Source organism: Parambassis ranga, chromosome 10 (genome assembly GCF_900634625.1).
Source record: "Parambassis ranga chromosome 10, fParRan2.1, whole genome shotgun sequence".
Lineage (NCBI taxonomy): Eukaryota > Metazoa > Chordata > Actinopteri > Ambassidae > Parambassis > Parambassis ranga.
In genome coordinates this window covers 14,139,748-14,149,706 of record NC_041031.1, presented here as the reverse complement: position 1 = coordinate 14,149,706, position 9,959 = coordinate 14,139,748, and the positions used below count along the sequence as shown (strand labels likewise).

The 9,959-nt window shown below is 40.4% G+C and overlaps 1 protein-coding gene across 2 annotated transcripts; it reads right to left on the bottom strand.

Moving 5' to 3' along the window:
- Window positions 1–231: 231 nt before the first annotated feature.
- Window positions 232–8,637, bottom strand: LOC114442651 (nuclear RNA export factor 1-like). Of its 2 annotated transcripts, none has more exons than XM_028416407.1 (21): window positions 8,390–8,637; window positions 7,614–7,812; window positions 6,785–6,956; window positions 6,609–6,692; window positions 6,296–6,400; window positions 6,017–6,097; window positions 5,849–5,918; window positions 5,607–5,695; window positions 5,384–5,491; window positions 5,153–5,262; window positions 2,632–2,668; window positions 2,475–2,543; window positions 2,262–2,317; window positions 2,053–2,160; window positions 1,908–1,966; window positions 1,684–1,799; window positions 1,556–1,598; window positions 1,394–1,472; window positions 815–997; window positions 663–723; window positions 232–566 (listed from the first exon to the last, which is right to left on the bottom strand). In XM_028416407.1, exons 1-21 carry the CDS (start codon window positions 8,415–8,417, stop codon window positions 528–530), a joined length of 1,896 nt encoding a protein of 631 aa, XP_028272208.1. In that variant the 5' UTR covers window positions 8,418–8,637; the 3' UTR covers window positions 232–527. The 2 variants fall into 2 exon arrangements, with proteins under 2 accessions (XP_028272208.1, XP_028272207.1); XM_028416406.1 differs by lacking the exon at window positions 8,390–8,637 and adding an exon at window positions 8,262–8,359.
- Between the last annotated feature and the right edge of the window lie 1,322 nt (window positions 8,638–9,959).

Below are 9,959 nucleotides of genomic sequence, written 5' to 3'. Positions count from 1 at the left end.
TTGTATGCCTTAACCATGCGTACACATGCATCTATAAACCTGCAGGAAAGACTTTAATTTTAATAATAGATATTAAATGTTATTTATAGCAAATTTGCAGTTTTCAACCAATGCAGTCTCTCTCAGCAGATACAGTTGGCTCAGCTATAATGAAGAAAAGTACATGACAAGTTAACAGCAGAAATTTTACTCCATTAGGTTTTTAAGTTAGGTTGAAATGAATTGTATCGGTTATGTGTCAAAATATATTTTATTGTGTAACAAAACAAATCATGATTACCAAACTTAAACATCCCAGTCTCTTTATTCAATATAAATGTAGTGGATTCTATACAAACAACCTAAGGTAACAATGACAACCAAAATCAGTATGATAACTCTTTAGTCTTCAGGTGTGGCTGTTAAAACAACAGTTAACAAACTTGATCTGTATAATCTTTACCAGGACAAAACCAAAGAATTAAAAAAAAAAAAAAAAAAACAAGCCATAAATAAAATAACTGGATTCTTCTTTTGGATTCAACGTTTCACTTTAAGAAAGCAACATCTGGGATCTTGCCTTCCGTCTGTTAAAAGAAAAAAAACAACACAGTAAGACCCGGTAAAACAATTATACATCTGCATTGATAAATACGAAGGTAAAGAATAATTCAAGTGGTTACCTTTAACTGTGTGAAGACCTGTGCCGCTCTGTTGAAATCCCACTCATTGTCTTGCAGACACCTGCAACAGATTTTTAGATATTTTAGAATACCGTATGTGATTTCAAGGCATACGCAAGTGACATATACACAAAGCATAAAACAAGACCCACTTTTGGGACCATTCCAGGTTCATGCCAGACTTCTGTGAAAAGGCTGTAAGCATCTCCTGCTGTGGTGCAGTGAGGGTGGGGACAGGGCTGGAAGATGGAGTTGGGGCAGGAGCCACAAAGGCCCGACGGATCTCCTCTGTTGTGGCCATTCGGATGAAAAGCTGGTCATTGACGATGCACAAACTGTGCACAAAGAAGAACACAACAGGCAGAAGGTCAGGAGATAGTTCATCTACCAAAGCACATACCCATTCCAGGACCTTGAGCTTCTCTGCCCATTTTATATAGACTAGTGTCATAGATAACATTACATCATTACACCAGTCCATGTATCTGACATATGTCCAGATGGCTAGCTGCATAAAAAGTTACATTTCGAGAGCTAAAAAGTGAATTTAAGGCTAATTATAAGTCTTGGATGGATAACATGTGACCCATTCTCATCTTGTTGTTCAGTTGATGTTCTCCTACATCCCAGACTACTGTTACTGATTTAGTAACATGACCTAAAGCATTTCCTCAGGGAAAATGTGAAGGACAACAGGACAATACAAACCACTGGGAGCTCACTAAACTTACCCAGAATTTCCTGCTGGGACTGTGACGAAGACTCGAGAGAATGCCATTGTAGACTCCCGAGATTTACCATCAACAACAACTGAAAAGACAAATGAGTAACAACATAACATTTCTGTAGGAGTTTACAATAAAATCCAATATAGTGATGACCAGTTAACTAACCTTCTTTGAAGACTCCACTCACTGTGAACGACAGTAGTGTGTTCTGTAAAACAGAAAACATTCTGCAGGATTAGAAGACAAATAATTCACAGCAAAAAAAGCAGCATACAGATTAAACATGAACTTACCGTGTAGGTGTTTACATCAATCGTAAAAGAAGCAATGTCATGCTGAGTTTTTGGCAGCTCATTGAGGAAAGCTACCACATTCAGCCGGGTGTGTTTTAGCAAACGAAACCGTATCGCTAAAGGGAGGAACATCCAAAGGAGAAAATGTCAGGAGGCATCACAAAAGCCATGTCAAAACCATGCATGACACAATAAGAGGTGAACAGATCAACAAGAAAACTTACTGGAGTCTTTGATCCTCTTCAGATTTCGACTGTCTTTGTGGTACTCTCCCAGACTGCTCCTGAACACAAAAGGAGAGCTGAGATGCAGAACAGGGGAGATTCCAGAACTAAGACCAGGGTGTGAACAATCCGTGTGTGTCCTTACCTTGAGGGGTTCTGGGTAGAGTAAGGTGTTGTTAGGGACAAGGAGGCTCCATCGTGGTAAGCATCCAGAAGTGGCTGCCTGTCTCCTGAATCATATATACTGTAGTACCTACAACACAATCAATTAGTTAGTTACCCTGAAGCTGCAATCTTATTAAAACTGGCTGATTAGTCATCATAGAATGGTGAATGAACACAAAGGTAGCTTACTGTTGCAAGAATCGAAGGATGAGAGCCTTGATTTCATCATTGGCAAAGCAGCTGCCCTGTATTAAACAGAAAAAAAACATTTGTCAGACACATTAAAAGAAAAATAATTACCTTGAGGCTTTAAGCAAAGGGAGGACAATGTCACATACTGCTGACAAAACTGAAGTAAACTGTAAAAAAACTGGCCTAAAACTACACATGCAATCAACAAACCTTGCATGAAGGGATCGTGGTGGGAGTTTCAACATCAAACCCAATGGGTGGGGGGAGGTCATGTCCATCCTTAAGAGAAAATGCACCACAAAGAAATTAGCATATGTGTGTTTTCCCCCCTAGTATTTATTTGTGTTATGGACATTTGCAAACCTACCAGTTTGAGAAGCCGAGGGAACCTCTGCCGCACAGCACTGGTACAGGAACAAAAACATCAAGAACAGCAGAGTTATAAGTACAAATAGCCATGTCAGTAATACAAAACAATGGTCATTACTGTAGCTGCCAGTCACACCTGCTGATCTGTTTAACACTATTTGTTTACCCGTTGTAGTTTAAGTGTGAAACATTAGGCAGAATATATTCATGTATTATTGCATAAAAGGAGGCCTACTATCAGCGCCACCAAAGATTTTAAATCCTCCATGTATACATGTACATCCACAAGTTTTTTGCCCTTATTCTCCCTTTAGTTTCTCTCCAAGTCCGTTGGATGCTCCCATTCTGATGTGTACTTACCAGCAGGTATACTCACCCTCTCCCCCATTATGATGATATACACAGATCTGACATGGAGAAGCAACACACGCACACTTTTCTAGGATCACACACACACAAACATGCAGAGTTCCACGATCTACCAGACTGAGCTGGAAACCAGCAAACACACCTATTTTGGATTTGTAAAATAAAAGAGGTTATGCATTGTTGGGAGAGAGGTGGTTACCGCCAGTCCTGCATTCCCCAAAAAAACAAGCAAGGGCCTAGGTAGTAAAAGGTCAAGTAAAATTCAGAGACACTAGTACAAATAGCCTGAGCATTATAACTCATCATCAAGTGATTCTGCCTGTGTGTGCTCACAAATATCAGCAAAGAAAGGCAACCTGAGAAGAAAGCTGGACAAAAAGGACAGTTGGCCTCACAGTCAGCTGAACCCAGCAGTCCCAATCACTCATCCCAGAGCTTTCCCCTGTTGCTCAAGCAAAGTAGTTTTAACAGTAAGGCATCTCACACTGAAAAGATGAGTCATCTTTTTATGAAATCTATGTAGGCTTTTCATTGTCTTGCTTAATTTGGGTCCTTGCCTCTGATTACAGAGGGACAAGGAGCTTTCTAAGTGTTCACAATAAGCTTTGTAAATGAGCTTTTTGTACTGCACAGCCACCAGAAACTGGAAGAGGAAGTTGTTTTTCCATATTTCTTCCAACATTTTTCAGGCAAAACTGAACCTTCAATTTCCAGTTCAGAACATATTGCCCTCAGAAGATAGTCTAGGGTATTTTCCATACTCTCCATTGCATTTACTGAAGGGCAGAGGCACGTTTTAGCCGACAGACTTAGTGGAAGAGACAGAGCGCTTTTTCCTCTTAGGCTTATCGCTGGTCATTCATAATGACACATCCCCCTTCACCTCAGCCCAGTGGCTTTACCCGTAGTGTCCCCTCTTCTCCACTCTTTCCTTCTTGTTGTGTTTGCAGTGAGTCTGAGCTCACAGGGACTGAGGCCGAGTAATCGTGACTGTGCCTGCCTTAGGTTGTCCCGGGGTTTTGAGGTGGGATCTTACCCGTCATGGGCTATCCAGCCTTCCATACTCGCCTGATGCGGGGGCCAAGTGGGCAAGGCTGCTATGAGGGAAGGGGAATCATTGTGATTTGTCTTTGTTTCATCCAAACAAGATGAAAAATGGGTTGCCCTCTCTCCAACATAGAACCTACACTGTTTTACAGTACTGCTCATTTCCATACAAATTTCTGAATTTTTGAAAGCATTTTATGGTGAATTGTGGTCAGTAGTATGAACTTTTAAACACACGTTTCTTATCAACACACATCGGCAGTGTGACGTGTTTTGCATAATCTTATGGGATAACTAACAAGGATGTGTGTAAAGGAGTGCTGGGTACAGCATCACAGAGAACCGTAAAGCCGTGATGAGACCAAAGCTTTAGAGTATATCCAAAAGAGAAGTTGAATATCTGGTATAGAAGAAGATTGCAGAGGGTTTGAGCAAGCTGAAAGGTAAAGCAACACAGTATTGCAGTCGATGTCCTCTCAGCAACTTTTGGACGCAAGAAATGTTTAGTCTGCTGTGAAAATCGTCAAGTAAGAAGCAACTCACAAAATGGGACGAACTGTTTTTTTACATGTCCAAAGACACTCAATGCACAGATGTACAGTAGAGGCAAGTGCATGTGTAGACTACTTTTTTTCAGCAGCTTGTAGGGGCTCATGTGTGGTAAGGGGGGAGGCAGGACAGTAATACACGATATTATCACAGATTGATACAATACAGTCCAAACATGTTTGTTATATAGTTAAATGAACAGTTACATATTCCACTGTGAATATACTCTTAAAAAATAGTATGTCAATTACATTTTTATCCAAATATTTTTTTCTCCCTGGCCTTTTCACAAACACAAAGAAAGGTAGGTAAGTGTGAATGTTAGTTTATGTACTTGGTCCAAAGGTTCATCCTCCACTGCAGAGAAATAGTTCTGGTTATTTTGAAGTAAGTTTACAGAAACTAATGGGAAGCTGAAGGGCTGACTTGCTCTTTTGTACCGTGCATACTCGTGTCATATAAAAAGGACATCATTAGCCCCACACACAGTTATGTATGTAATGCAGGAAAATCCCTCCTCAAAATCTTCTCACCCACTAGCATGGCTGACTGACCTGATGTATGAGGCCTGGTCCTTGAAGAGGTCACACAGAGGGTTCCTGTTCAGCCACAGCTCCACCAGCTTCAGGCCTTTCATTTTGTCCAACTCTCGGTCTGACTTCAGCTGGACACACACACACAGGCAGGACACAGTGGTATAAGGATGGTTTGAAGGTCATACAAATTCAATTGACAAGCAAAATCATATTTGCTTTTTATCCTATGACCTGAGCAGTCAGTCTCACCTCATTTTGGGACAGGTTGAGGGTTTTCAGATTGGGCACTTTGGTAACCAGTTCGGCGAGTTCATCCAGTTTGTGAATACGATTGTTACTCAGATTTAAGCAAGTCAGCTGGAGAGATGGGAGCAGAACGATGAACACACTCAGTTTGGTCCCTTCCTCTATTAGTACCCATCACCTCTGCACCCTTCAGAAATTTAAACTGTAATCTCTGTATTATAATTACCTCAGGAATGTTTTCTTCAATGATTTTGATGACAGCTTCCATGCTTGTTTTTCTGTTCAAGATGACTTCAATGTTCTGGGATACTAGATCTGCCACACAAAACAAAGTAAGTTGAGTTCAGGTTTGTCAGGATACAGAACAGCCACCATAGGATTAATTTGTAACACCTAGTATAGTATGAACTGTCAGAGACATTGTTAATACTTTGATGCATTACACATATGAGAGTGAGTACCAATTACCTGGGTCTGTTCGAATGTTGTTCAGGTCAAGTGCTTGCTGGGAGCCATCAAAACGTTTAGCCATGCATTGCTGTGAAATACAAACAACAGTCAACATAGAAAGCCTTAATCAGTCACCGTCACCAAGCTAATTTACAGTCAGATAGTTTGTTACTTCCTCCAGCTCACCTTTAGATGCTCCAAATGTTCAGGCTTAAGGTCAGACAGGAGGAAGGAAGGTGGCGCACTGGGGTTGACGTGCACCTCAACCTTTGAAAAAAATATAGCAAAAGACAGATTAGTACGTAGAGATACCATCATGACTTTTCCTTATATAGGGATTTTGATTGTAAAGGATTTTGTAACATGATTGTATACAGGACAATAACAGGAGTGATCTACAGGGTCAAAGTACCACTCCAATAACATCATCTGACAACTGTGTTAAATAAGGATTTCATAACATACCTTATAACCATCTGTGTCTGTGATCTTGTGAGAACATTTGTGCAAAGCACTGGCAACAGCAGGATCATCCACATAGAAATGGGCCCTGTTATGGTCAATGTGGTACTGAAGAGACAAAAGAATGAGACATTACCCTTTGTAGGGACACTGTGATACCAGAACAGACTGTACGCTGGTTTCCGAACAACTAGCCAAGCCCCTCCAGCAGCATCAGTCTACGAAGTTGCAAAGTTCCAGTGCAGTGGAAAATATGATGTCTTGTACAAGTGCAGGGCACTTGACCCCACCCCCATATTACAATGCCAAAAGTCACCTGTATAGGTGTGAAGGGAACTGAACAGATGTTCTGGAGAGCAGACAATAACCATTTCTTGTCATATTTTCTTCCATGTGGTATCTGGAAGACAGAAAAAAGTAAAACACTTTATGAGGTGTTTCAGGATTTGAAACTGATTTTTTAAATTCCAAAACAGCTGTAACGATACACACCGTTGCTTTGTACCAGCCTGATCGGTTTTTGCCGCCTAATCCACCGATGCCCCCTCCACTTCGGTCTCCTCCTCTGAATCCTCCTCCTCTACCACCTCCACCACCTTTGCCTTGTCGTCTGTCTTTTTCAAACCGCCCATCTCCTTTCCTAAAAGGCCTTCCATACGGGTTGCTAAAAGAAGACACAACAAAGCAAATATTAAGATATTAATCTTGTTAACTGCAATAACTATTTCCAGGGACAATTTTAGAAAATCTGAACCTCTGTAACCCCTTGGGCCAGAGGAATCAGGGTCAATATAAGGTTTAAAAAAAGCTAGGAGTGTATTCTGGCTTCAAATGGGTAATCGACTGTCAGTGATAATTGGCAATTGGCCATTCTGCTTCCAAAAATTGGTGATTGGCTCCAAAAACCCTTATCAAAAAACTTCTATATTCAGCTGTAATATAGTGTCTGTAACATCAGTTGCCAGTAAGTTCAAACAAAACAAATTATGATAAGAGAAAAAGTAGCCAAATACAATTACTCTGACCTCACTTCACTGTTGTCTCTCATCCGTTTACTTTTCCAGAGGCATTTGGCATGGATTGATGATTAACAAATTTTTGTATTGTGCATACCAGGTGCTGTGCTAAATGTGAAAATACTAAAATATTCTTTTTTTTCTATTCCTTTTACTGATTCTAGAGTAAATTAAGACTACTATTCATTAATGGTTGAAACAGATTCCTTTGAAAGAATTACTGTAAGTGTAACTCCCCTAACAGACTTTTATTATAACACTCTACATTTAAATTATGAAATGTTGCGCCTATACAGCACACTTACAATCTGTTGTCCTGTGAGCTGTCACTCATAGTCACATCTCCATCAACATCTTCAAGTCTCGACCGTGGCCCGGGACCTCCAAACCCCCCTGAGTGGTTGCCCCGTTGACGGTCTCTGCGGGACCTGTCATATGACCGACCCTTGTGGGAACCTCTGCCTTTACGGTTACGAAACTGCGGCGCAGTTCTATCATCATGCTCTGTGGGGGGGGGGGGGGGGGGGGGGGGGGGGGGGGGGGGGGGGGAATAAAAATCCATCACACCATTATTATTGTTAAATATAAATATTATTATTCAAGTCAGATTACTAGAACGTCATGTTTTTACTAGCTCAACTTCACATCTTAACAAATACAGGTCTTATTTAGGTCTTCTTCAACACATGTCAATCAAATTGTGAGTTATGTATAACATAAAGAACATTTAAATATAAACAGGTCTCAACTCAAAGTCAAGAACAAAACAATGTTCTCCAGGACCTTCCTTTAGTGACCTCTGTTATAACTATACTTCAGTGTTTCTGCCTTAACGCTATAAAATATTATGTTGTACGGAGGGAGTTTAAGTGATTTAGTTAAATACCAGGTAAACACTGGTGTACATAAAATTTCATAAATAGCTTTCCAAGGAAATCTTCGACATGAGTTACCTCCTTGGACCAAGTAATCGTTGTTTCTGACCTCTCTTCTGACCATAAATTCTCCAGGCTCTGAAGAAAAATGATGAAAATAACAGAAACGAGGTAAGATTAAAGCTAGAGGGAACGTTGTGTCTTACCGTTGTAGTAATGCCCGCCGTCCGCCATGTTTCTGTAGTAGTTTTAGATAAAAATACAGCCACAGTTGAAAATAATGAATGCGAATATCTCAGTTTCTCCCTTTCACCAAAGAGAGAGTCTGCGATGCATGCGAAATTCCAATATCCCGACTGGATCTAATGAAACAAAGGCGACCACGTCGTGATAGCATGCAGCTCTTTAACTAGCTGCTAGCTTGGCTAGCTTCGCCTACTGCGCCCTGACCAGAGAGAGACAACGGAAATACAAGTTTCCACACTTTCCCTTCCGGGGTAAAAACATTTAAAAGCGGGTACTTTAAAAAAAAAAAACACCAGACACCATGGTTAACAACTACCACACACACTAGTTCATGGACATAAATATAAATTTAGCTAAAAGCTTTAATAACGTTAAGTTTGATTAGTCTATGATTCAATAGAGGTTGTTAATAACCAAGACTGGAATGTAGCTTAGCATGGGTTGATCCAGGCATGAGCAATCGCACCACCAACAGCTAGACGTAATAAATGGATTTGTGATGAGAATTTTACCACAAATACGGCTGAAGACATATGCATGTAACCACATTAAAAACGTGACATTACAACGGAAACAAATGGCAAAATATTCTCGCCATGACTGCATATCCAGCGAATTTAATTTATTAACGATCCACACGCCTAGAAATGCCTGAAAGATGTTGTTTATGTTACCGGAAATTTTTATATTATATGGCACTCACGATTTAAACAAATAAGGGTAATACTCTGTATAAGCGTCTCTTTGCATCACTGCAAAAGACTTTACAGTCATTTAGTCTACACCAAGACAAACTAGAACAAGCACAACAGCTATTTGACAAGTTATATTCATGTGAATAAACGTGATAAAGGTGCAGAATGTCCATAGGTATGTGAGCTAATTATGCTGTATTTAAATATTTAGTACTTTAGCTACATGTTCATGTATTCAGTACATGCATGCAACCACGGCGGGGGAAGCAACCAAAGGCTAGCAAAACAAAGCTAAGGGCTTGAACTTACCATTATTTACCACACGTGTCACCACAGCTAAGTTGGGGTAGCTTCTCTGTTTCAAGGTCACACGGTCCATCCTCCCTAAGTCCCCCAGGAGAACTTCCACAACATATTGTGACGTTTAGAAAAAACATTTCAAGACATGTGCACGGTGCTGTATCAGTTTTGTTGATCATACCGGAAAACGATTTTTCTTGCAAATTCACTTGAGTAGAGTGAGCACCTGATGCTAGCTTTAGCTAGCTCGTAGAATGGCGGAAAATTCTGTTGACATTATGCTACACTTGCAGACACAATAGGAGCATATTTACCAAGTAATTTCTTTCGCCGTCGTTGTAATTTCTCTTGATATTATCGAGAGTAATTACTTCTGGCTGAGGTCTGTCCCGGTTACTTTTAGTAAACACAAGCAGCAACAGCGCCACTTAGTGAAAGCATCTCATAATAACCTGTGAATCAGCAACACACTATTGGTCAGTGGTGGAAAGTCCTAATTAAAACTAGAAAAGGGCATTGCTCTGAATGCTCTGAA

What these genes read in the sequence shown, in the direction of transcription:
- LOC114442651 (XM_028416406.1), bottom strand. Translation starts at nt 8,307, where the DNA reads ATGGTCAGAAGAGAGGTCAGAAACAACGATTACTTGGTCCAAGGAG. An exon ending in CAACATTCGAACAGACCCAG is followed by an intron (nt 5,696 to 5,848) that starts GTAATTGGTACT and finishes TTTGTGTGGCAG; the next exon opens with ATCTAGTATCCCAGAACATT. An exon ending in TTGATGTAAACACCTACACG is followed by an intron (nt 1,599 to 1,683) that starts GTAAGTTCATGT and finishes TCTGTTTTACAG; the next exon opens with AACACACTACTGTCGTTCAC.